This window comes from Monopterus albus, unplaced genomic scaffold, assembly GCF_001952655.1.
Source record: "Monopterus albus unplaced genomic scaffold, M_albus_1.0 scaffold60.1, whole genome shotgun sequence".
Classification (NCBI taxonomy): domain Eukaryota; kingdom Metazoa; phylum Chordata; class Actinopteri; order Synbranchiformes; family Synbranchidae; genus Monopterus; species Monopterus albus.
In genome coordinates, this window is record NW_018127940.1 from 1,937,083 (window position 1) to 1,963,530 (window position 26,448).

General features: G+C 39.9%; 2 protein-coding genes across 4 annotated transcripts; one reads left to right on the top strand and one right to left on the bottom strand.

Annotated features, from left to right (window-relative positions):
• Positions 1–470: 470 nt before the first annotated feature.
• sfxn3 (sideroflexin 3) lies at positions 471–9,305 on the bottom strand. 3 transcript variants are annotated; one of them, XM_020603088.1, is made up of 11 exons: positions 9,208–9,305; positions 7,579–7,751; positions 7,051–7,221; positions 5,629–5,727; positions 4,938–5,013; positions 4,768–4,853; positions 4,536–4,663; positions 4,118–4,167; positions 3,847–3,896; positions 3,684–3,731; positions 471–3,569 (listed from the first exon to the last, which is right to left on the bottom strand). In XM_020603088.1, exons 2-11 carry the CDS (start codon positions 7,740–7,742, stop codon positions 3,473–3,475), a joined length of 969 nt encoding a protein of 322 aa, XP_020458744.1. In that variant the 5' UTR covers positions 7,743–7,751; positions 9,208–9,305; the 3' UTR covers positions 471–3,472. The 3 variants fall into 3 exon arrangements, with proteins under 3 accessions (XP_020458744.1, XP_020458743.1, XP_020458745.1); XM_020603087.1 differs by lacking the exon at positions 9,208–9,305 and adding an exon at positions 8,892–9,059; XM_020603089.1 differs by lacking the exon at positions 9,208–9,305 and adding an exon at positions 8,338–8,647.
• On the top strand, positions 9,281–26,438 carry LOC109961900 (uncharacterized). The gene is given in 17 exon segments (XM_020603092.1): positions 9,281–9,341; positions 10,235–10,599; positions 12,094–12,569; positions 12,855–12,992; positions 13,104–13,286; positions 13,699–13,867; positions 14,153–14,300; positions 15,076–15,136; positions 15,749–16,276; positions 17,503–17,658; positions 18,142–18,314; positions 19,238–19,329; positions 19,420–19,511; positions 19,826–19,894; positions 21,414–22,088; positions 22,366–22,466; positions 25,258–26,438. Coding segments are annotated over 15 exon segments (2,955 nt in total). The 5' UTR covers positions 9,281–9,341; positions 10,235–10,599; positions 12,094–12,376; the 3' UTR covers positions 25,435–26,438.
• Positions 26,439–26,448: the final 10 nt, after the last annotated feature.

A 26,448-nucleotide genomic window follows, 5' to 3' on the forward strand; every position in this document is an offset into this window, starting at 1 on the left:
ATTATCCTTCTTAAAATTACAGGCTGCAATAGTGCACCATCCCATTTCTCATCGTTAAATAGTCCCAACATCTTGCTCATTAAATCCTCTGTACTTTCCAATGACACACCTGTATTCTAAATATATTTTTCTTGTAAATAAATGACCATTATTCAAACTAGTTTTTTTTTTTTTTTACAGCTACAGAAATGGACTATTTATATATTACGGTGAAAAATGAAAGTCTCATTGTCTGTTGAAAGCTCTCCTTGCTGCATTTAGCACTGTGTGTGTGGCCAAAACATGCCATGTAACCCAGTCAGGTGACACTGTCAATTTAATCTTCATTTTATCTGGTTTAAGTTCCTGTGGTTGTTACACAAATGAACTGTATCATATTGCCTATAAATAGTTGTGTATTAAAGTTCCTTTCCTCAAAAACAGGAGGGCAATAATTTAAAAAAAATGTATCACCACATTAAACAGCAGGGTTTGACATCGTTATACGTTTTATTCTAGTGCTCTGAGTAAAGTACATTTCAGGTCAAAGAAATATATTTCAACAATATAAAATATAGGGAGAAAACACTGTGCACCAACAACTGAGAGAACTACATGTATACAAGTTGTATGTACATGAAATAACCCAAACATTCAAGGAGTGTAACATTAAGATTGTTTTTCACATTTGCCTTCAATATGCAAAGATCTAACGTTTTCATGCTCAAAAGTTATAAATTACAATTGAAATGTCAAAATCAGTCAAAAATATGACCTTTGACTCGACTCAAATCTGTTGTGACTTATTTCTATCTTGAGTGACGATGGTTTGTGATGTTTTTGAAAGTGTTGGTATTGCACAGACAAAGCTGAAGATATTGTCTGAAAACAAACTAGGTCCGTACGATAAAGCTGAAACCTCCTCTCCTCAGTCAGTTCAATGTACAATTCACACCCATCTCATCTTTGGCTGGATGTATCGCTGTGACATGTTACGGTGGTACAGCCCTGTCACAAGCTGATCCACATGTTTAAAATCTCACTAAAAGCCTCCGGTTTTGTTCTTGATACTTTTGTGCTATACCCAAAGAGCAGAAAATCATGAAAGTACAAAGCAGAAACTGAGCCACTCAGTTATCAGTAATGAAAGCGACAATAAATAAATTCCCAATTAGCAGCAACATTATGCAAATCAGCTCCATACAGAACAAATTTTACAAATACTTTTACAAGCTCCTTTTAAATAGCAACACAAATCCGAGGAGCTCCTACAGCAGCACAGCAAAGCTCATGTATTACAGTTTGACCCTCATCAGGAACACACTCCAAATACAGCACAATAACTACCATCAAAAAAGTCATCAGGACGTACCTAAGGAAGTGCTGCTGAAACACGGTCGTGCAGTGTGATCATGTGTCACTGTTAACAGGAGGAGGCAGCACTGCTGACTGCCGACATGGCTGATACACAAAGTCTGTTGCTCAGGGGGTTAAAGATTTCTATGACAATATGAAAAACAATGGTGAGTTTAAATAAGTTGTATTCCAGAATAAGATATCAGTTATTTTAAATTAATACAAAGACATCCACATCTTTATACAGTAGCGGGGGGAGTCTTCAATATCCAGACACTTTTAGCTCGTATGTGTTTTTAAAATGTGATAAAATGATCTGAATAGCACGTTGGAATGAAACCACATAAGCACAGTCATCGTGCACAGAAGTTCAGTTTGTTTAAGGCCCATAATAACCACAAACAGTTTACTCGAATGATCTTACAACTTCAAACTTCAGAAACACCGAAGCACAGGTGCTGTATGGAGTTCAATTTAAGTATGAACATGGTCGGTACAATCTTACAGTTAGATACAGTTTTCTGTCTTTGTACATGAAACATCACCTCACACTAACTCCTCTAATATGTGACCTCATTAGCCCTAAAGCAACAGGAGCACTTACTCATTTGCAATACATTACACTCCTGTGCTCCTGTGACATGAGCTGCTGATGTTTTTAGTGTATACTGTACCTTGAAGAAGAAATCTCTAAAATCCCCCATGCATAAGTGCTCCATTCTTACATAATCCAGACAGCTAATATTTCTCACGTACACCATCGGCACTATCGCTGAATAGTTTGGACAGCATCATCAACAATATGAATGAATTTGATCAGAGAATATCAAACTTCAAGCGAAGCAACGCCAAAGACTATCTAAACTTGGATATAAACATTTAGTATTTTGTCTCTGCCACAGAACATTTGTTAGTTCCATTTGGTGCAACGGGGCATCAACAGTGCAAAAGACAGTTCTGCAGATGGCTAGCTAGTTGTTGCATGTAAAAACCCTGACAACTAAGCTGCTTTCACATCTTTCAGTCTGCTTGTGCAACATTAAAACCAACAAAAGTAACAACAACAACTCCTTAGAAATCCAGTACAATGGCCTGATTTGGAGATAAAATTTCAGTTCAGATCACAGGATATTGTCTTAGGATCAACACAGACACACCACAGGACGTTCCTCTCCAACTGACACAGCCACCAAACAAGCACCATCACTGACATCAAAACGTCTACAGATAGCAACTGCAATACTTCATAAAGTGATCTCAAAAATAGCCTTGAAACAGAGGCTGCCGCTGCCATGGCAACAGTACACATTTATGCTGACAAAGGCAGGTATTGGTAACTTGTGCACTCTCAAGCTGCACTTTGTCAGATTTTGCAGTATAATTTTTACATAGTTTCTTTTCCACTTGTACCCTAGCACCTCACTACCTGGTCCATGAACATGAAGGGACATAAGTACACTTAAAAGAGAGAGTAGGAGCTGCACTGGATGGCAAGGAGGCAGAATACAACACAAGCGGAGCTTATTCATCAAAGGTTAATTAACATCCTGGTTCCTCCAGTTTAACTACATGTTGGAATTAAAATGGGGAAATTTATTGGTGGCAAGAATTTTAACATAACATTATCACTTTTTAAAATGGAATAATATGACCATGACCAGGAAAGAAGACAAGGAAAAACTGTTACATTCAGAAACAGTTATATACACAACTTGAAAGGTTGAGCGTTCATTTTAAACTGGAGTTAAATAATTTGTCAGCCGAGTTAAAACTTGCATGAACCTGAATGCAACATGAACATCAACATGAAATATTGGCGGGTTAAACGCAAGTCAGTTTTGAGTGAAGGAAGAAGGAACACACCAATGGAATCGGCTTTTCTTCTCTAAGCAGTGCTACAGAGAGAACTGTCAGTGACCTTCCTTCTCAATGTTTTGTTTTCTCTTCAATGAATCCTGTTTTTCAAATTGTTATTAAAAAAAAAACAAACAAACGCAGAAGTACACACTACAAAAAAATTGCATAAATAAAATTGCTTTTTTTGCCCTCCTACTTGTGCCTACAGGACAACAGACGTGCATATATACACAAGTGTCTGCATGTCTTATGTGTGCGCATGGTGTTATGTTGGCTGATCCTACAGACCCTTGTTGAAGTAGACTGTAGTGGTATGAGGACTGGTCTGTCGTATCCGCTCCTGCAGATCTGCCTCCAGCCCGCTTACACTCATAGAGCTATGAAGGGATGGTTCAACATGATTAATAGGAAGCTACTGGTTAGTTGATGTTAACAGGTGTGACTCAGCCCTTCTAAAAAAAAAAGTGAGATGTTAAAGTGGCTGTTTGTACCTTTTCTGTGGGAAGAGGGCGCAGCACAGGGGAGTTGCAAATACCAGGCTGAAAACAAGAGGCAGAGACGGATGTTTTAGACATTGTTACTAGTTCATTTTGCAGAACACATACTTGTGAGTCCATGCAAAATCACCACAGATTACTATTGAAATTTACTTACCACAGACCAACGAGCCCCACTTGGACAGGAGCATTTAGAATTGGGAATCGCTACAAGGAGACAAAATCAGAGAGGGCAAAAGTGCAGTGAAATCAGGCACCAAAATAAATAAATAAATAAATAAAATCACAAATTTGACTCGTTTCTCCAGATGAACTGTCCACAGACATAAGCATTCAGTGTGTATAACATGGAGCGTGGCTCAACTTGTTTCAGCCACACAAAACACCAGCTGCAAAATTAAGCAACAACAGCATGACAGTCTGCTTACCTTCATGAAAGCCCTCTTCTCTAGAGCATTCATTATAACAGGGGGAATGGCTGCAAAAAAAAAAAAAGGTCTGATATTACTGATCCAGAAGTTATGGAGCAGAGTTAGCTTTCATTTGAGGTTGTTTCTGGCCACTTTGTTAAAGGCCAATACTTTTTTAATCTCTATTTTTGATCTCCTCTAACTCGCTGAGAGCAGCTCAATTCTCCAGCAGGTTCATCAGCTACTTGCTAAATGTGTCTGTCTGCTTATTTCAAGAGTTGGGTTTTTATTACGCTATGAAAGCAATGACAAAAAATCAAAACAGTAAGGCAATAAGTAAGATGAAACCCACCATAATCCCCCTTCACACTGTTAGAAAAATACTACTTATAGCTGCTTTAACGAACCAGCAGATACTGTATAATGTTGACATTACCCATTGCTGGCACTGCCATGCCGATCCTTGACACCACCACCTGCACAATGGCCTGCTTGGCAGCACTGGCTGACTCTCCTAACCTGTTTCCGTTCTCATCTGTCACAGGGATACCGTACTTCAACTCTCTGGAACAAAGAAAAACAAACATCAAGAAAAGCAGTCATAGCAACCATCTAAGTTCTTGAGTCAACAAAACAGAGGTCATTGGCTTTTATTTTAGAGATCTCACCTCTGTCTCATGAAGGGAATGTTGATACAGTTAGCAGCAGCAACAGCAGCAAAGGGCACAAAACGGCTGACGATTGGAGGGAGCCGCTGCAAAGTTGGGACAGATACATATGTAGATAAGGAGTCTGTATCAAAGTTACTTTGTTGATTCACTAGAAGGACATGCATTACCATAGCTAGAGACTTGAGTCCCAGGGCAGTGACTACAGCTCCAGTAGTAGCACTCACATAGGCTGCACCAAGCTGACTGCGAGGACACAGATGCATTAGATATGTCACACATTAAAGACCCAGCTCGTCCTTCAGTGTTTTCAGACATTATAAATAGCTGCTTTATGCTACAGCGCATGAAGGCTGCGGCTGATAATCTATCAGGACACACTGAAGTGAAATATTTCAGAGAAGAGTTGCTTCAGTAATAGTATGAAATCATGCCATGTATGAAAATGCAAAGATAAAAAACCAAAACCATCTTCACAATTCATGATAAAGAGGAAGACATTTATCCTCAATGACATGCTTAATCAGTAAAACAGCATTTGCATGTTCTGAAGGCAACCCTCCTGTTCCTCAAAAATGCATGCTTCTGATACACTTCTGCAGCATCTGAAGGATGCATCTGTGGCAGAATTAAGAGAGACTGCAAATGCTTGTTGATCTCTAATCAACCAGGAACACTGAACCTATGTCAGCCTGAGTGCATGGTGACACGGAGCTGAACATGCTTAACAGTGGAACATAATACCGCTGCGAGGGAACAGGAGAGGATAGCAGCTCCCACCAACAGGCTCCTTACAGACACTAGCTTAGAGGGAGGACAGGAATGATCTAGAGTGGAAGTGAAGTGAGAAGCCCTCCATACTTCACGGTGATGGGAGCATCTCCGCTGCGGTTGGTGTAGTTGACGATAGCGTTGAAAGACTGGTTAACCCACTGCCAGAACACCACTGCTGGAGTAGTCCTACAACCACGAGAAAACAGTGTGTTTCAGGATGTGCAATTTCAAATGGTGCAGGTTAAAAGCTACAATTTTGGCACCATTAATAATAAGTAGTTCTACTAAAGATGTGTTAGAAGTGCATGCAATAATAATGGTGGTACAGATATTATGTGATATTAAAAAAAGGATGGGACATTTATTATATTAAGCATACTGCAATTATCCTCAATCATTACTTCTTTTACATGTGTTGAACACCAACTACTACCACTACCAATTATTTCTAGTTTAATTAAGCCCCGTATGCATAAGATAAAGATCCAGACATCCATTTGTAGAGTGGAGTGCAGACAACCACAAAAACATGTGGTTAGAGATGTTCTTTGCTGTTTTCTACTACTGTGAAATGTGAAACATCCTGTTTGGTTATGGCTGACAAATTGTGTCAAGTCAAAATGATTCCTGATAGTCTTGGTACTGTACGTCTCTGAATCCCAGGCTTCACATTCTGTACAGCATACGACACCTGTTACCCTTATGCTTATGACCTTGTTGCTATTAAAAAGACAAGCATACTGGATAATTTACTCTCTCCTTTGATCTTTTGAAATTGTATATTTTATTTTATTTTGCTATTGAAACCACTACCATTTGAAAGCTTGAGTTTGGCACCCCCAAGTGGTTGTATGCAGAAATGACATTTGTGCATCAGCAGTGCATGTCTGATCACTATCCAGAATCTCTGAAATAATAAAATTGTAACTGTGTAAAATATGGAGGCCAAAAGTGTCTAATATTAAATAAATAAATAAAATATGATTAAACAGTCATATATCATAACTAATAACAAACTATATGACATTTAAAATGCAAAATAATCCAGTTAGTTTTTGTGCCATGTTATTTGATCCTGCTTATTTTTGTAATAACAGGGTTTACTGCGTGCCATTTCTCATTTAAGTCCAGCAGTTATTTGAAAATGCCTTTCTTTCCAAAGCCTGTAGTACTCATTTTTATTCAATGTTGTAAAAATGTTTATTTCATTACACTTTTATTTATTTGACCCTCATTACTTTTTAAAATCTGTGACCAGATAATTTTCACTTGATAAATATCTAACTATTACATCAGTTGGAACTTTCTGTTACTAATCAAATTGTTGGTTCCATGGCATCAGTATTCAGTAGCAAGAGGGACAATTGTTATTCTTTAAGAGGATTTTCACTCTGTGCAGGGATTAAAATCTCTATGTTTATGCAATGCTATATTAAGGTTTGATTTTCTGTGACACATAAAACACTTTTTAGAAAACACCAAAACCGTGTATTGAAACATGTGCTGTACCTGTAGAAGGTGAGCATGCAGCCTGTGATGGACATATTCATTGGCACCTGAGCAGACATCCGGCCAATCACAAGCATCTTCTCCCCCGTGTCAGGATGGAAAGCAGAGTCATAGATGTACTTGGCTCTCCAGAGCTCATCCTCTGTTAGACCAGGCTTCACGATCCCAGCTCTGAAAAAGCCAAAACAGTAAAGTGATTATTTCAAGCATTTTACAACACAGGACATACTGAAACACTTTTATACCTCCTTCCTAACACAAATTTACAACATTAAAATGTATACACATAGCCTTAAGTACAAAGCCTATCAAAATTCCCCAGTGTTGTAGAGGAAAACCGTATTACATTGATTTTTTAGATGCTGTTTCATTAAGTTTCCTTAATAAACATCTGCATCTCCTGTTCAGTGTAAACAGTACACCTACCCACATCATTATCTGGTCACACTTTAATGCTCATTTCTATTCATGCCTCACAACACCTCCTTGCATAATTTATACTCTCACTCCATCCTCTGACCCTCATACCTGTAGTCTTCCACGATCACTTTGGCCTCATCCAGAGTCTCAGAGGACAGCAGGACATTCCTGGGATCGGTGACCATGAAGAAGTGCCTGGCACGCCCCATGAACGTGCCTTGGTCCCATCGTGGCTCCTTAATGTTTATGTTGCGGGACAGTTCTCCAGACATCCTTTGACCCTACAGGTGACATTATTGTAATTCATCAAACTCGATTACACACCTCTGCTCCATTAATAGCTGTGCTGCAGTACATAACTGCATTGAAACAAAGTCCCTCCACCCATCACTGAATAGCACACAACAAAAACAACTACACACAGTTACCTCTGAGCAAATAACACCAAACAGACTAGCTGTCCAGGTTTACTTTCCTACAGCAAGTTTTACCTCTCAGTTCTTTCTGAAAACACAGATTGATAAAGTGTTTTCCTGTGTTAACAATTTCTCCTGCTGTGTCAAATTCAAAAATTATTATTTTATTGTCTTGTCAGACTGTAGGCTCTCTAGAAACATGTGCCAGAAGGCTGATCTCAACCAAGAGAAAAAGAACATTTATGCTGAAAAACAATCTCAGCTTGAAATACAGGGCAGTGCTTAGTGGTGTTTTTATTTATGAAATATACACAAAAAACCCAAATAGTTAAATTTCACATAAGTCAACAAAAAGCACTAAACTAAAATATTTTTACTTCAAAATGACTTAAACAGGTCGTTTCAGTAAGTACACACTAAACTATTACACGAATTTATGCCGCAGACATACAGTACTAGGACAGTCCTTCCGTAGCTCAGTCCGCAACAGGAAGACGGTAACCACCGCCTGCAAATGAATGGAGAAAATACCTCCGGGACGTAACTTCCTGTAAAAGGGCGAGTTAGAAGTTGAAACGTTGAATTCAAGCACACCAACGTCCACTATATTGCTAAACGCAGAAACAGGTTAAGAACCTGCCCGAATAAGTAACTAGCCAACCACATAAATTGCATGTGTAACGTTAGATGATGAACGAAATAGCGTGACAAACACAAAACGACAGATGGGACTGAAGAAGTCACGACACGCCGCCCAGCCGGTATTGTGGGGTTTGCCCCGTTGAGATGAGTTTCTCCCCTTTAAATGAACGTTTCTTGTCGCGTTCCCCGTAGGTAATAAAGTTAGATTCAGGTTAAGATATAAGAGGGAATATCTCGACAGGGGAACAGACTTCGACACAACACCGGCTAACGAATGTAGCCAACAAGCTAGCATATAAGCTAATAATATCACTGAAACTGACAACGAAGTACAGAAATGTTCAACCAGGACGTCAGACCTACATTAACTTCCCACGACATCAAATCTGAAGTTAGGCACAGCAGAAACAGTTTCTTCAAACCATCAAAACAAACCACATCAGTGCTGTCTTGGACAAGTCACTCAGCTAGCCAGGTAGTCTATAAGCTAACTACTATGGTGGTTAGCACTTAGGTGGCTAGCACTTAAGTTAACATTATATTATAAGCTAACTACTATGGTGGCTAGCACTTAAGTTAACATTATACAGGCACATATCTTGGCAACGTACTGGTTAACATATTTGGAATGTGATTTAAACTGTTTACAGATTTGAATTCAATCAACGCAGAAACTCACCAGGGTTGTTTTTGAAATTGTATGACCTCTCAATATCACAGCACAGCACAGCACCGCACCACCGGGTGGACTTACGCTGCCTTAACGTACTCTTCAAGAATCGTACAACACAGTTTCACCATGAAAGCACCACAGTGAGTTGCTGTAACATCTAACTGGGTCTATTGATGTTTTGTATCCCTAAGTATTTCTCTCAGCTTGTCTAGAAAATGTAATTTAAATGTCTTTAATACGATAAAACTCTTGAAAAATTAACAAACTTTACATTACAAGTTTAAGCATGCCACTAGCCTAAATAGCCTAACATTAATAGCCTGTATTGCTTACTTTGTTTGCAAGCCTCCAATTGGAACATGAATAATTTATTTTTTAATAATTTTTACTTAGGTTTTACTGTTGTATTTAATAATTGTAAGTATGCCTAGGTTAATTTGCATTCCTTCAGGTTAATAAATATAATGCACATATACACCACTGTATCACTGCAACGGAATAACTAAAATACTCAAGTACTGTACTAGATGTAGCTTTCTCTACTTTTCCACTACTGGAAGAAATCAGTAAAAAGTTTTCCATGAAAGTCATGGAAATTGTTCTGCAAAACATCATATGTGGACTCTGTAGAATTTTATTAATTTATTTATTTGCCTATTTAATTTTACATATGTTTTTTAATGATCAGTTTTGTCATTTTTTTATTATATTTACAGTAGGTCTAATTATTTAGAAAATAATTATATAGACTTATGTGGAATTATATGAACTTTAAGTCTGTGATTTCTTATTGTTGTACATTAATTTTATTGATAATGTAAAGATTATGTTAAACTGAAACAGCTTTTATAAGAGTGAGGACTTGAAAATGAGATAAATGTAAACTGTGATCATTTTGGAGTAAAATAGTCGCATTCGTAACAATCTTTAGGCTACATTAATCGACAAATAAAAGATGTAGGCTAACCTATGGAGGCTCGTAAAATCCACGTTCAAGGTCACTGTTTACTGTTCCTGTTTTGTTACTCTATAGTGGGATTCATGAAGATTTCCATGGATTGTGATAGACAACCACTGGCCACTTGGTGGGGTTGTTTACTCATGGTGAACGTAGAAAGAACCACAGTTCAGTTTTCGACCTCTCTGCAGTTTTACTGAAAACATAGATTGAATTAACACATTTATTCAAACTTTACCTGAGGACAAGCGGCAGTAGACGAAAGGTAGTGTTACTGTGTTGTGCAATTATATAACAAATGGCTGCGCAGCTGCAAAGAGCTTTATGTGAAAGTCTTATAAGACAGTCGCCTGGAGTGGCGGTGATACTCGACTCCGGAGGTGTCCAGTAATGCCAGAGTGATGCGTCCGAGCTCAACCAGCACAACAAGGACAAGCTAGGTAACGCTGTCATTCTTTGTCCACTTTAGTTTGAAGTGTCATGAGGGTGCAGTTGTTTCATCGCCGTTTTGTAACCTTTCACGGTTCACAGTATCGACGGGAATACGTTTAGACAGTGTTTCTGAAGCGAACATCGTTAAAGCTTATGATACCCCTGGCAGATATTGTTGAGCAGCGTAACTACTGTATGTCATTAAGTAGTTTAGTTAGTTAACGTGAATGAACGCGTGATGACAGGTCACTTGTTTATATACTGTAGGATACTGTCCCTTAGTCGCTGTCCATGGTGCTGAGTGAAGTTCAATGAGAGTAGGACAAGGTTACGCCTGGAAAAATATAGATTTTGACACCATTGTCTATTAAGGCACCATTTATTAAAAAAAGTTTTCAGGCTATAATTAATGCATCTATTATTCATGATTATTCCTTTACTAATGTCTTATTGATCACTTTAGCATGAAGAGCTTTTGGGTTGCGATATCTTTGATTCATTAGGGAGACCCCTCCTCTGGATGGTTTGGCTGCTGGACATCTGGACCAAAACTACAGACTTGATGGACTTTAGAACCCGTGATATTACTGTATAGAATCACAAAGTGATGTAATTATGAAGGCATTTTATGTAAACGAGGCACACTGATGCAATAAAGTGTACTGAAACAACAGAACGGGAACATTTTAACTTAAAATTGAAACAAAAGCAGCCATCAACATTTCATATATACTATATTGTTGTCCCTACATTTGTAATATTTTAGGTTTTGCACATATAACAGCTAACCAATCTCTGTAAGTTGATAAATGGTTATTCTATATAAAAAGGTATGCATTTGTAAATATTAATGAATTGTTTATAATTACATTTTGGTCTGGAAGTCCTGCAGCACTTTTGCAAAGGATAGGTGTTCAAACAGTCTACTGAAGAGCTAGAAAGAAAAGAGGAAGATGTTCCACATCCTGGCAACCAAGAAGTTGTTATAGGATTATACCTGATCTATAAAGCATTAGTAGATGTTTATTACCATTAATACAACCAATAATTATATCTTTAAAACCTGCCATAAATAGTGCCTTATCAGAAAGGAAGGGGTTTTTTATTATACCACTTGGAACGTCAGAGCCCTCAGTACTCATCGCAGCATGCACTTCTGACAACAGATATCAACTTAATTAAACATGACCCATGGGGAATCACCATGCACTGCTGGTGCAGACTCTCAGCTGAAGCAGATGGAAGCAGCCAAGCACCTGGTCATCATGGAGATGGATTCAGAAGCTGCAAAGGAATCTAGTGGATTATATTACTCTCTTTAACCTAAAAATAAATTACATTCTGGGGTACCAAACTGAAAAGTTCAGAGCTTACTGTTCACTAATGGAGCACTGTTTTGTCATTCTTTAAAAATGAGTTTACAGTTTATTCAGTCTACTGTGTGGGTTCAGCTTCACTTTGACCTTTTCTGAGTCACTTTTTTTTTTTTTTTTTTACTTAAGATCTTAGATTATCCTTTAAAGCATTATTTACAATTTCAAACTGGCTTCAGTGAAGATCAGGGACATCACCTACATCTTTGAAAGTTGCCTGCTCCAATGGGGACCAGCTACTATATTTCATCATCCACTTTGGACCAGCAGGTGCAAAAAAGCCCAGTTCCCCACCACACTTGTCCCCCACCTCCTTTCCCTGAATCCCAAGCTGCGCCTCTTCCATCCTAGCAGCAGGCCCCTGATATCCTCCTGTCTGGATGACTAAGGCAAGAATTTCCAGATACATATCATGGCTCACTCCTCTCACCCCTTTGGCTGGAGTGAGATGACAAATGGAGGGGAGCGCCTCCACTTCAATCATGGAGGCCAGACTGGAGGTTCCCAGAGCAGCATGCGCTACATGCTGAAGAAACAGCACTGTCACAGATGCAGGTCCTCCTCACCAATGGGCAGGGTCATTCTTATCAACGCTCCTGTTGATGGTGAGATCTGAATGTGGAAACAGTCCTCTGTTCTGCCTAGTTAGTACTTTTACTTTTGATACTCCAAGTATATTTTGTTAATACAATTTTGTAATTTTATTAAAGTTAAATCTCGTATATAGAAGTTTGGTATTTAGTATGTTTACATTGGATTATTACTAGTGCTTCTTTCACCACCAACTGTATGAATGAATGAATACGGCATGCCAGTGACTCATGGTCTATCTTTGTAAACAAGAAACCCTTTATGGTGGGTACATGTCAGTGAGTTTTGTGTGTTTTCAGGAGGGGATGACAGTGAAGACATTCACACAGTGACAGTAGATAAGAGTCCAGATGGGCGTCTGGGTTTCAGTGTCCGTGGAGGCTCTGAACATGGACTGGGCATATTTGTCAGCAAGGTGGAAGATGACAGCTCTGCAGGTAAGGAGGATGTGTGCATGTGTGTTGCTCATGGTGATGGCAATTTTTATTTTTTTTAGCATTATTTCATGTCTTCTGTCTACATGTGACACGCTCCACCCGTGTTTGCAGCGCAGGCTGGGCTGAACGTGGGCGACAAGCTGGTGGAGGTGAATGGGGTCAGCCTGGAGAGCATCACCATGAGCAGCGCTGTGAAGGTCCTGACAGGCAACAACAGGCTGAGGATGGTGGTGAGACGGGTGGGCAAGATCCCTGGCATCCGCTACTCCAAGGAGAAGACCACTTGGTGAGGCTGAACAATTCAGAAGTGCTGCTAAAAATGTTATCCTACATCCAGTTTACAATAAAATATCTACCCTACAAAATTCATTTCACAGCTTTGCTGGTTAAATTATAGTAAAGTAGGTCACTGTACTGACCTTTGTATGGCTCTTATTTTGTATAGGCTTGTCACCTGACTGTGGTTCTCACTGGATTTTTTTCTGTTGGGATATACTGTATCTTGGTTCTATGTGGCAGCAGTCAATGGATTACTGCTATGATCTTTATGGCTATTTGATTTTTCCGTTACTGACATGCCTGAGCTCTGTGGAGAAGGGTAAAGCACCATATGTGAATGTTTTCATGTGTGCATATATGTCCAACTTTGTGTGTGTGTGTGTGTGTGTGTGTGTGTGTGTGTGTGTGTGTGTGTGTGGGGGGGGCATGATTCACCGGCGGATGGTGGTGGAGGAGAGTGGTCGTACACCGTCAGACAGCAATTCAGACACCGCTCTCTGCAGGATTGTACATCTCTTCACTACATCAGATGATTACTGTCTGGGCTTCAACATCAGAGGGGGCAAAGAGTTTGGACTGGGAATTTATGTTTCTAAGTATGAACCAAGTCAGATTTGACACATATTCAGCTCATGCTTTTAAAACACAAGTTGTTAAGAAACGCCTTTGATGGGATTGTAATAACATTTAAGACAACATACACTGATAGTGAGATAGACTAAAAGTTATATCTAAATAAATGTACAGGAAATTAGATAAAGATGTTGGCCCATTCAGTTTACCCATTTATTTAGATGTACTTCTGATTTAATAAACAGCTATAACTCCTCTCTCTCTCTCTCTATCTGTGGGTGTGTGTTTATGTGTCTGTATGTCTTCAGGTTAGATCCGGGTGGACTCGCAGAACAACATGGCATCAAAATGGGTGATCAAATCCTTACAGCCAATGGGGTGAGCTTTGACGATATCACCCACAGCAATGCAGTTGAGGTCCTGAAGAGCCACACCCACGTCATGTTGACCATCAGGGTGAGAGACACTTTCAAAGATAAGCATGAGATCAGATTTAAAGATGCACTATCAAACGTTTTTATATTAATAATGGGTGAAATGATTATCTGTAATGTTGAAAAGAGACAGACATAACCAGCATAATGGAGTATGTAGCCGTTAAAGAGCCAAAAAACTGCATCATTAATCATTACCTCAAGTTTAAACATAACAATTGACTGGGTGTTAAACAGGAGGAGGTGACAGCATGACCCTGCACAACAGACAGACAGCTGGCTTTCAACAGACCACACTTCATGACCTGTGTCATTTTTAGATAAAGAAACTGTGTGCATGAATGAGTTATAGAGTATGTGTGTTGTGCAGCGTGTTTGACGGTGTGTATGCACATTCTCTTAGCTCTCTGACATTGCTGCATGCTCATTTTACTGCTCTGATCTCAGGTTCCACATGTGAAAAATAGCCAGGGACAACGTTCATTATTCAGAGGCAGTCAGGGATCAGGTTTTATCAACAAAAAGCCAAAATGTATGTCCTCCAGAGATGCCAACATGGATATACTGTATCTGTGTCCAACAAGTAGCCAAAACCCACACTATTAAAGATTGTACACTAACAAAATGTACAGTAAATGAAAAATATCAGATCATTCCTAAAGCTTGAGATGCTTGGCTGTTAGTCAAGAAAACCTAGAGATTTTACTTCATAAGCATCAAATGTTTATGCACAATTTGTTGTTTTCTGGTATGATTATTTTTCATATTCTTGCTGAATGTTTCATATATTTGCACAGGAAGCTGGGAGATACCCTGCATATAAGGAGATGGTGGCAGAATATGGCTGGCTTGACAAGCGTAAGTCCAGCTTAAAGCTCAACTGAACAGACCCATATGGATGTGCTTTAAGATTGTGTTTCCAGAATTGGAGACAGGGTTTCAAACTAGATATGTTGTCTCTGTCTAGTAATATTGCATTAGATTCCTCACATATTTTATGGTGGATGCCAATTGTTGCCATCGCATACAAGATAGAGTCCCATGAGTCAGACTGAACTGATTTAAGAATTTTTTTGCCCCTGTAAAACTGTAACAACTGTAAAGCTATAAAACTCTCAGGTGGGCCTCAGGTGTGGTTTTCAGATTGTTACTTAACTGTACTGCAGCCATCTTTTCATAGTGTCTGACATGTTAAATGTTTGTTGTATGTTGTTGTGTTGTTTAGATTGTGTAGAGTAAGACAAAGTTCAGAAGTAAAGTGTATCGTAATCTAATCTAAATATGGAAATAAAGCTTCCTGTGCAAATTTTATTCACCTCCTAATGTCACAGCTTTTTGTTTGTGTTTGTGTGGTGCTCCAATGTGACCACTGGGCAGTTTAATAAGGTGCATCACTTGCAGAGTAATAATTCAAGCACACACTAATCTCCATACTTCACTGTAATCATGGATTGTTTTTTTTTTTTACAGTGGCTAATGGGGGCCCTGCACCATCCTCCCAGGGTTCCGACTGCAACTCCTCTGCCTCCTCGTTGTCCTCTACCACCCCTCTCAGCTCCCTCAGTGGTCTCTCCCAGGTTCTTTTCCCTCCTGTTTTTGCCTCTGAGATGGTAGATATTGCCATCACCACAGAGGACCGTTTCCAATTTGCAAGCAATGCTGAGCAAACTGCTGACACCGCCATACAGACTGACCCCCACCCTCCAAACTACCTGGCCCACTCCGCGCCTAATGGGTTGTTCCTCAATAGACCCATCATTACAGAAACCAGTCGGACCGTAGGCGCCACAGAGCTGCTGAAGGACACAGTCATTCCTGGGAAGGGGGGAAAACTGAGGGAGATGGGAGTAACTGGGGAAGGAGGGCGGGGACGGACGAGGACGCTGTCATCCGGAGAGCAGGAACTAGTGAAATACTCACCTAAGATGGCTGCGCTGATGGACCTGAGCAGGCCACGGAAGCCAATCAGACGTTCCCAGAGCCATGTCACTGTGTCAGGTGAGACCTGCGGGGCTCACTGGGATTGTAAGGAGAGTGAAACTAGGTATAAATTACTTTATAGACTTAAGTGTAATATTAATTTAAGAAGAAAACAATGCTTTTGTATTAGAGGTAGACCAGTATAATCCTGTGTAAGCTGATGGTAATGCCATTTCAGTTTCAAATCCATTTGATCATAAATCTATAATATTGGACATATTTTGGCCTGATGATGATGTTAGATGACCAATCAGAGGATTTTGAGATATTTTAGTATAAAAAGTGGTGGGCCAACTGTCAGCCAGTGTGTCCTAGTTTAGAAACCAGCCATCTCAGTTTAGAAGTCAACCTTTACAGAACCACTGTGAGTGCTGCAGTCACAGTCAGATTCAGTTTTTGGGTCTGATTTTTTGTGACAGTATCTGTAATGTGATTCACTCTCAAACCCTCCAGAGATCTGTCAGTGGAGTATCAGTCAGTTTAATGACCCTTCATTGCTCTATAAATCCAGGAAGTAAACAAGAATATCCAGACTCCACATGGCTGATTTAAGCTCCACACAAGTGCAGGATGTTAACGGAGACTCGTGATAAAGCACTGCCTTTTACTCTCCTGATGTACCTGTGTGAGAGATTAATAAGAACAAGCATATGGGGAAATATCCATCCAGGTTTTTGAGGGGCTGCAGAGTTATTAGCCTTTCTATTTCAATTTATTCAGCTCATTCATACCTCTAGGACCTGGTGAGGGCTGATTGGACATTTGTTATGTAAGCTCCTCTCAATAGATGGAGGTGTGTTCAGGTTGATTTAGCTGCAGTTCATCGGTATTATTGTGTTACTTTCCACAGTGACAGATTTACTGTAGTGAACAGAGGAGCTGGCTGGAAGAGAAATGAATAGTCTATACTCATAGCAGAGGGTGTGCATCACCCACTCTTATTGGCTAACAGTTAAGCATGGAGCAGTAAAAGGCCCAATGTGTTGTGTTTTCAACACTGTACACAGATACTGTATGCAGAATATCCTGTTTTTGCATTAAGCAAAAACTTCTGGCATAACTTCACCAACTGTCAAGGGGCATAGATGAGAAAAAAATAAATCAAAGAGGTCAAAACTTTAAAACACTTGCAGTATGAGGTGGGTTGGGCTATGGTCATGTGGTTATAGGCAATCACAGTCTCATGTTTTGATCAGAGCGAGTTGCCACTGGACACTATTTATCTTCTTTCTTTTCAACTTTAGAGGACAGACAAAAGACAAAAAGGCAACAGAAGGAGAAGAGCTCAGCAGAAGGTAAACCCAGCCTGCAGCGCTCCAAAACCTTTGTCAACCTGTTATTTAAGAAGGACCGTAAAGAGAAGAACCGCTCCAAGTCACCATCCCACCATGCTGATAAAGGTGAGTGTGTGTGTGGTCACAGGATTTTTGTTTTACATTTCCTGGCACATACTGTACAGTATTCTGCAGTTTTTTTTTTTAAACAGAAGTTCTTGTCCTTGCCTGACAAATGTTTCACCACTGCAACAGTATTTGTGGTATCTTATAAGACCTGTGTGAGCTTAGCACTTTCATGTGCATGATCAATGAACTGTACACCTTTTGGAAAGTCATGGTCAGTAGCACATGCATCAGAAATAACATTGCAGCAAATCATTTAGAACAGTCAGTTGAATCTTGAATTAATATCAAAATGAATTAATAAAAAAATCTGCCACCAAGATAAAAAATGTCTGGTTACAAGGTAATTTAATTAGATTTAATAATTGAAATCACTGACCAGTAGTATATAGGTGATGATAAGTTAAAGTAATAAGAAAATCATGTCATCTGCAAATTTTTTAAAGCATTTTGTTTATTCTGGTCTTCACTTTCATTCTTCAGATAAGGAGCAGGGTCGGCCCTTCCAGCTTTTGACTTCCCTGAGGGAATCTCGTGCTGGGGTTAAAGACAGCAGCCGACTGCCGCGACCCGAGACTCTGCAGCATGTGGAGAACATGGCAAAGAAACTGCTCAGTCAGGATGAGGTGGCTGCTGTGATGAGACGCTGTCGGCGTGTGAGTTCCTGACATGAAACCACCAGCTCAGTGGCACTTCCTGTGTGTATGGGTTTTACCTCCCAGTGAATTAAAATTAGCCGGACTCCTTGAAAACTTAAATGTGGAGTATTGTTCCCTGTCTTTTCATAATAGATGTGCCTGGCAGCAGTTGTGACAAAAAAAACTGATTTGGCCTTTCATTTATTATTAGCATCAAATATCAACTATCATCTGGTCCCCTTGTTTTTCTTGGCCCATCTCAGTCTCATCATCCAGTTTCAGGGGATCAGCTCCTTGCCCTTTGCCACCACTGCAGAACACAGTATCACGTCTACTTATAGCAGAGTGTGACTAATCTGTTAATACAGTAATTAAACACCAGTGAAATTAGTGGAGAGGTTCTTGGAAAGATGAATATTTAATGTGCAGCAATAAGAAAACAACCCAACTCCCAGTCATGAAAATGTACTTTCAGCCAACCAATAAAACACAGTTTGGCTGTGGTCTGCAGGACCAACACTGTAGTTATGATCTTAACAGTTCTAGTTAAAGGGCTACTCCACCAATTTAGCATCCATGAAGTTGGGGGACTCACTAGACACAGACTTTTAGAACAATGATTAAAAATTGATGCAGCGTTGGTCGGATAGCCAGATTTTTAATTTCAAGTATTGGTCAAGCTTGAAAAACAGTGGATCCTAATGCACCTGGGTAGCATCTTTTATTGCCTTCTAAATGCTCACTTCTTGCAAACCTCACACCCTCGGTATGCAACTCAGACTTGTTAACATGTTAACTCCTCTTAATATGTTTAAAATCAGTCCCTTTAAAAATCATAAAACAACCCTGATGGAGTCCTGTATATTATGCAGACAACTACGCAATTTGCTTCTTTATATTCTTCTCTTCTAATTTGTGGACCAAACTTAAATCTCCCTCAGTTTTTGTCTGACAATGTGACTGAGGATTTAGTGCGCCCCCTTTTGGCAATCTTGGACAAACCAGAGAAACTGCTACTTCTCAGAGAAATAAGGTAAGATACATAAAGTACATGTACAGTATAATGCTGTATAAGTGTGCATTGATATGTTTGTAAATCTGACTCTGATCATATCATCTGCAGAATGTTGATGCCCACAACTGAGTTGGGTCGGTTTGACAGTATGGTCATGCCATTTGAGCTGGAGGCATATGATATTCTCAAGAGTCGCTCTGGTAAACATAGGAATACAATTAACAACACTTGCCAAGATTTTTTCTTATTTGTACAGTTTAGCATAAATACACAATGTTTGCAAAAATGCATAGGTGAAGCACATGCACATGAGTAAATCAAACTGAAACTCTAAAAATGATGGGGACAGTAAGTCCTGGGGAGTGGGACACATTCCCCATCCCCAGCATACTGTAAGTTATGCTCTTGGATGAAATAAGCAAGAGTCAAATATAGAATTTAGGAAAAGTAGGTAAGATTATGCAAAGCAAAGAAATGGAAAATCAGTGACATATCTTTAGTTGTTTCTTCCTAGTGCGTTCTCCAGGTCTGCGCTCCCCTCGCAGTGGAGTGCCTCGACGTCGCCTCATCACCCCAGTCCCTGGTATGTGGGCTGTTCTTTATCTCTTCCTCACCTCTTTTTTTCTTTCGTGCTCTCTCTTTCTGTCTGGTTAATAGCCTTTCTCTCGTTCCAGAGGAACATGACGCACACAAGGGGCTTACACCTCTCACCTTTTGTCTCCTTTTCCTCCCACACCTCACTTCTTTCCTGCCTTATCTCATATCTGTAGTGTCAAACTGAAATACCTACAGGCACAGCTATATCACATTCTTGGTACCCCCCCAACACACACACACACCCTCCCAAACTAATATAAGACACTTACAAACACACAGCCTTGCACCAGATATCTCAGGTTTCCTGTACCTGCACTGAAGCAGAGGGACTGAGGTGTGTGTCTAGTTGGCCAGTGTGACACTTCAACAGTACAGAGATGTTTTGAGCCACAGTCAAGAGTCACTGAGATACAATCAATACAGCCTGACTTTAGAGTGACAGCAGCTTGAGGTCACAGGTTAGGGGTCAAAGGGTCAACATCATGAAAGCTGAAAGAGCATCACTAAGGTATCATTGTTTTTCGAAGGCTGAGGTGGCTGACGTTGTATTGCACGAGGTGCAGACTGAGCCATTTTTGTCTTATTCTGGAGATGAACAGTCAATATGCTGTTAATTATACCTCACTAGTAATATAGTTGGGCCTGAAAATAAAAATTGCATATTGTAAGAACAAACACACTGAATTTTGATTTGATGCTCCTCCTTTTATATTTTTGTTTTGCAAAGTCAGTACCATCTCAGAGCTTTTAGTGATTAGGGAAGTGCTTGTTTTTAGCTGCTGTTGTCCTAAGGAGTTTAGGCTTTGTATTATTTTTGCTTTTATACCTACATTTATGTCCAACTTTAAAATAAAATTCAACCCATATTGCCATTCAGGTACTGCAGTGTAAAACTATCACCCAGCTGAGGAAGTAAAACTCTTTGTACCATATATTGAAGATAGCTCAATATAAATGTAGCTTGTTTTATCCGCTGTTTCTCAGGAATTAAAGAGAAACTCCACAGATTTGACACATTATTGTCTTTTTATAGGTCTTGGGTAGTACTACTACTATATATTTTGGAAAAAATAAGCCTTTTATGAGGACCACCACATAATTTGATAAATCAAAGCTAATGCTAGAAGACTACAAGTCTGTAAATGAGAGAACTGTGTTGTGTGGAGATAGAAGTGAGTGATCTTGCCAGAACTCTGTAGTCGGCTCCTCATGTCTGCCTGTGGCCACCAACTTAAGGTAACAGTACATTTTTTACTATTAGTACAATATACCTGAACCTTGACCAAAATTGTAGGAAGTGAAGTTGCATTGTGGGTAATGTAGGTGCCACTTTTCAACAAAAAACATGATGAATAATAAAAGTTGTCTCTGGTTTGAATAATCTTCTCATCACTGTGTTTATGTGTAGACGTTTTACAGATGTTCCACATCTGAAAGAAACCTGTACCTTTGCTATCTAAACCTGCAGAGTTAAAGATGAACTTACTGTTTTTATGTTTGTCCAGACTATAGGGGTGGCTTCCACCTACAGCCAGCACAGGACACCCTGCGGGAGCATCATTTAATCGGGGAGCTGGAGAGGCTGCATTTGTCTGGCCAACAGTCACGCCATCTGCCTCCATCACATGCCTTCACTCCCTTGCTGGATGTACCTGTGGACAGCTACACCTCATCCGCTGTGCGCTCCCGCTCTCTGAGCCCCTCGCCCACTCACAGCTTCCTTCTCACAGAATCCTCACACAGCACACTGTGTGGGCGCCAACCCCATCGATCCCCAAGCAGAAGAGAGAATGGGGTGTCATGGTGTGATGAAGTCTCCTTGTTGTCTGTGACTGACCGAGGAGTTATGACTCCTGAACGAGGAAGGTCTCCAGTGAGGAATGGCCATGGGAGAACGAGGAGGGAGGCAAGTCCTGACAGCCTAGAGGGCAGACGCAGCAGGCAAGAGGGCTACACAGAGGTCAGGGTACATGTTCCTTCACACCGGCAAGGGAGAACTCCTCTGGCTGATGTGTTTGAGCCCTCCAGAGACAAGAGCCCATCCACAGGCAGAGCAGTCAGCAGTGAGCAAGTAAATGGACATTCACAAAATGGTCATGGTATGAAAAGGAGAGCAACTCTGCCACCTGAGGAGTATGAAATCACTACTTTGACAATCTCCAAGGCCAAGCAGTCACTGGGTGAGTGTAATACAGTAATACATATATTAAAAACCTAGTTTTTGTAGTGCCAACACCTAGAATTACATTTTTGTCTTCAGCTTCCTATATTCATTACACCACCAGTAGAGGTCAGGGCATCACTTAACACTGAAGTGAAATGGATTTGGAGTTAATGCACTAACAATAGCTGGACAAAAATGAAGTGAAGATATAGACTATAATTTTAGTGAAAATACAGGAGTATACTGCCATTAGGTTATCCCTTAGTTTACACAGTTTTCCTATGTGTTTACAGGCATTAGTATCTCTGGAGGTATGGAGTCTAGAGTCCAGCCCATGATCAAGATTGAGAAGGTCTTCCCAGGAGGAGCTGCATCTACAAATGAGGCTCTGAAGGTAAACAGACAAAAACACATCTCAGTGTTTTATATAAATGGGTTTCAGTTTATTGGCAAATGGCTAAACAATTAAAAATTATGATTGTTCACCTTGAAGTCTGGTAATCATAATTACGTCGTCAACATTGTTCCTTCTTTACATCCTGATTTTAAGCACATTACATGTCTGTCCTGGTTGGAGTGTATTGTATGTACCTATCAGACTTAGTTTTTGTAATTGTTTTGCATATATTTTTCTCATTTTGTGGCTTTTTGTAATACTATAGTTTTGCAGCCATTTGATTGACTTTCCAACAGAAAGATTAACAGTCCCTTCATGGCTTGACCCTGGTAGGCCTCTTCAGTAATCAATCCATGATTGTTGTTGCTATAAGTAAGTGTGTCTATGATGAAGAGGTTGAAGGTGTGCAGTGGGGAGTGGAGAGATGACAAGAGAGAGCAATCTCAAGTAGCCCATTGCTTTCATTATTGATAAGGTACACGTGTGTCTGTCTGCTAATGTATTGGTAATGTATTGCCTGCACAGTAACTTAACAGTCGTACATGATCTTGTCCTAGTTTACTTAAAACAAATGAGACACATTCACTACAGTTAACCACAGGCTAATTCTACAAAATGCTAGAGTTAAAGACACAGTGGTCAAACAACACTGGCATTAAGATATTTGAATAGAAGTGTGTGGGCTGCGAAAGTGTCTGAAACAGAATGTATACTTGCTATAATAGGTTATATGCATATGTGTGTTTGTGTGGCTCAATTCACATGTGTTTCCAACAACTAGCTTTCAGTTGACAGTTGCTACCCAGGTCTAATGCCGTAGCGTCAAACATCAGCAGGATCCAGTATCTGCTCAGCCTTTCAAATTCATCTTTTCTCACAGCCTCTTTGTGCACACACAGATACCACACACAGACACACACAAGAGAGTATATAAACAGAGAGAATGCAAAAACTTCAGTAATGAAGCAAGAGCAGTGCCAGGAATGATAAAGACAGAAACTGAAGCAGAAAACTGGATGTGTAGAACTCAAAACCTGGCAAAAAGACTGGAACAGTACTGTGTGTCAACAGCTAAATGTTAACATAAAGACAATGCCAACATGCCAATGCTAAGCAGATATACATTATAACCATGTTCACCATCTTAGTTTATAGAATCAGCTAACATTTGCTAATTCAGAACAGAAACAAAGTGTGTTAGTGGCCTCAGGCAGAGTTGCTAGTGCCCTACAGCTTTGTTCCCTCTACTCACACATCACAACTAGGCATGTCAGCTCACTGATTTGGTGCTATCCAGCAGCGACACAAGGGCAGCTCAGTGTTAACATGCATCCTGTCTACATAGACCCTTATGATAACAGATAATCAGTGAAGAATGCAGTTGTGTGTATCTGTGGTCAGGTGTTCACACACTTTAATGTTTGTTACAATCAGTCATCTGCTTTTATCAGCTGAAATCTGAAGATGAATCTACTACGTCTATATTTATCTGGCTATATGAGAGATCAGAGTAACTAGTGGTAAAGCTGAATGGACCATCACCATTGTGAACTACTAGTTATGAAATCTGTTAACATTGTGTTACTGTATGTGGTCAGTTAGTCAGATATCTCAACTATTGCATAAGTTGTCATGTCATTTAAATATAGATATGCATGGTCTCCAGAGGACAAATCCTAATGACTTTAGTCCTACTGTATATGTTTTATCTACAGAGATTGAACTTATTATAAATAAGAGCTAATACTTGTCTCATTAGCTACAGGATCTGGTTGGATTTGTTTATGATGGCCTGGTAAACACATCATAAGAAATTCACTGATCCTTTCATGCAAGCTGTGGTCATTTTTACAAGCCATGTTATTTTTGGACTGTGACATCCACTGGCTAGAAAAAAAGGAATTCTCACAAATGCACTCCATAAATGGCTGTAAAGAGGATGGGGCAGCTTAGGTTGTGATCTGTTTAATTCAAATAAATTACTTTTCAAAAATGAAAAAGCACTTTTTAATCTCCTTTTTGGTTAAACTGATCTAAAGCTTTTGATACTGTTCTCACAGAAGGCTTTAAGGTTATTGGTGAACAGCATGAGCTGTAAGAAAACCTGTCAGGACAAACATACGTAGGGCAGCAAAGCTCTGTCCTCCTCTACTGTGCTGTGTGTTTGGCCTATAGCCTAATACATAGAATGGCCTCATGGGGAATAAATGGAAAATGTATCTATTTGTGTCTAATGACTGGAAAGGGAAAGGGAAAAAGACATGATTGGCGGAGATACAACAATGGCCACTGGCCTTGCATGTATCAGTTTTGTGTTGCTAACCTTCACTGAGGTTGAGCGCATGAGGCAGGTGCATCCTCGGCAAACACTGACAACATCAGAGGAAGTTCCTTTCCTCAGGGCTCCGCAGATCCACCACTCTCTGCTTACATCCTGCAGGAAACAGTGAGCAAACTGTGTGTGTGGTTGTCTCAGTGTATGTTCTTTTTGGAACAACTGTGCTGAAGGGGAAACTTTATACGTGCACTAGCGATGGCCTTCAGTGTGAATATATTACAATAATAGGAGAGCCCCAATTCTCTCTGGCATAAATCAGGCTCCCACTAAGGGACACAATCACTGTAGATTTATGGAAACTGTCTGTAATATTGTTGTGGAAAGAAGGCACGTTGTTATTAAAAAAAAGAAGAGACATGGGGGAGGAAAACATACAAAAATACATGTAATCATGAAAATCTTTTTCTGTTTACATATTGAACTTACCTTTTTTCTTGTTTTCATCTGTAGGCAGGGTATGAGCTGTTGTCTGTGGACGGTGAGAGTCTGCAGGAAGTGACTCATCAGCATGCGGTGGACGTAATTCGCCGTGCATTCAGCAACAAGGCCAAGGACCCAATGATTTTTGTAGTCAAGATCCCCAAGGTCCCTACCACCTCTACCAGCCTGAGGAAACCTGTTGACTAACCTCTGTGTGTCACAGCCAGACAGCAGCTCAGGCATGAAGAACAAAACCTGCTCCTGTGGGAGTGAATGAACTACAGGATTCACTCCAGAAGAGGAAATGTGGAACAGGTAAACAGCAGCTATGGTTATAGTGGAGAGGGTTAGATATGAAGAAGCATTAGTCCTGTTGAAGGCAGCGTTGTGACAAGAAGCTTGTCAGATACAAAGGTGAATATGCTGTACCAGGTTTTAAGACCCGTATAGTAGGTTATTTATCAGGTTCAAGATTGTTATAAATAACTTTTGCTACGGTGTAAAAGTACATAATGTGTACACTGTACAACTTTTATATTCCTAGAATATAAAATACATTGCACATTAACTTGACTAAACATGTTTTCTAAAGGGTCTTTTATGATAGGATCATGTGGTTCATGAATTCCTCCCTGGTTGAAACCGTGCCACTGTTTAACATGTGGCAACCTTGTTATGACCTCTGAGCGCTGCCAGATTGTGGAGGCAGTTTTCTGTCTCTTTCCAACTGGAGCATCTCAGTCCAGCAGTCCTGCAGCCCTGCCAGAGGGAGATTACTAAAGTCTGTGTTATGAGATTTATAGATTTATTTGCAGATTCAATCCCTGTATTATGTCAAAACTGATAGTTTGGGTTTAGTGGATGTCTGGGGGGATTATTACAAATTGCTGTTCAGAATTTTTGTGCAATATTTTTCTGGCGGTAGGGCTCATGCTCTGGAGCAATCCGCCACTTTAGAGGCTTAATTACACCATGCTGTGGACTGAGCTTATGCAGACATTTGGAGGAGTTGGAAAAACATGTCAATGAGAAATGCACCACATCTATGCCAGTGGCACAGTTTAAATCAACGTAGGGTAGAAGAGATATGAACAGCAAGATAACTGGAACATAGTGTGCATAGTGGCTTACTTCTGCAGATGGCCAATGGGGGAAAATACTGATAAAATGTTACATAAACTTACGTGCTACAAAATCTCTGAAATGTTTCAATCTAGACAT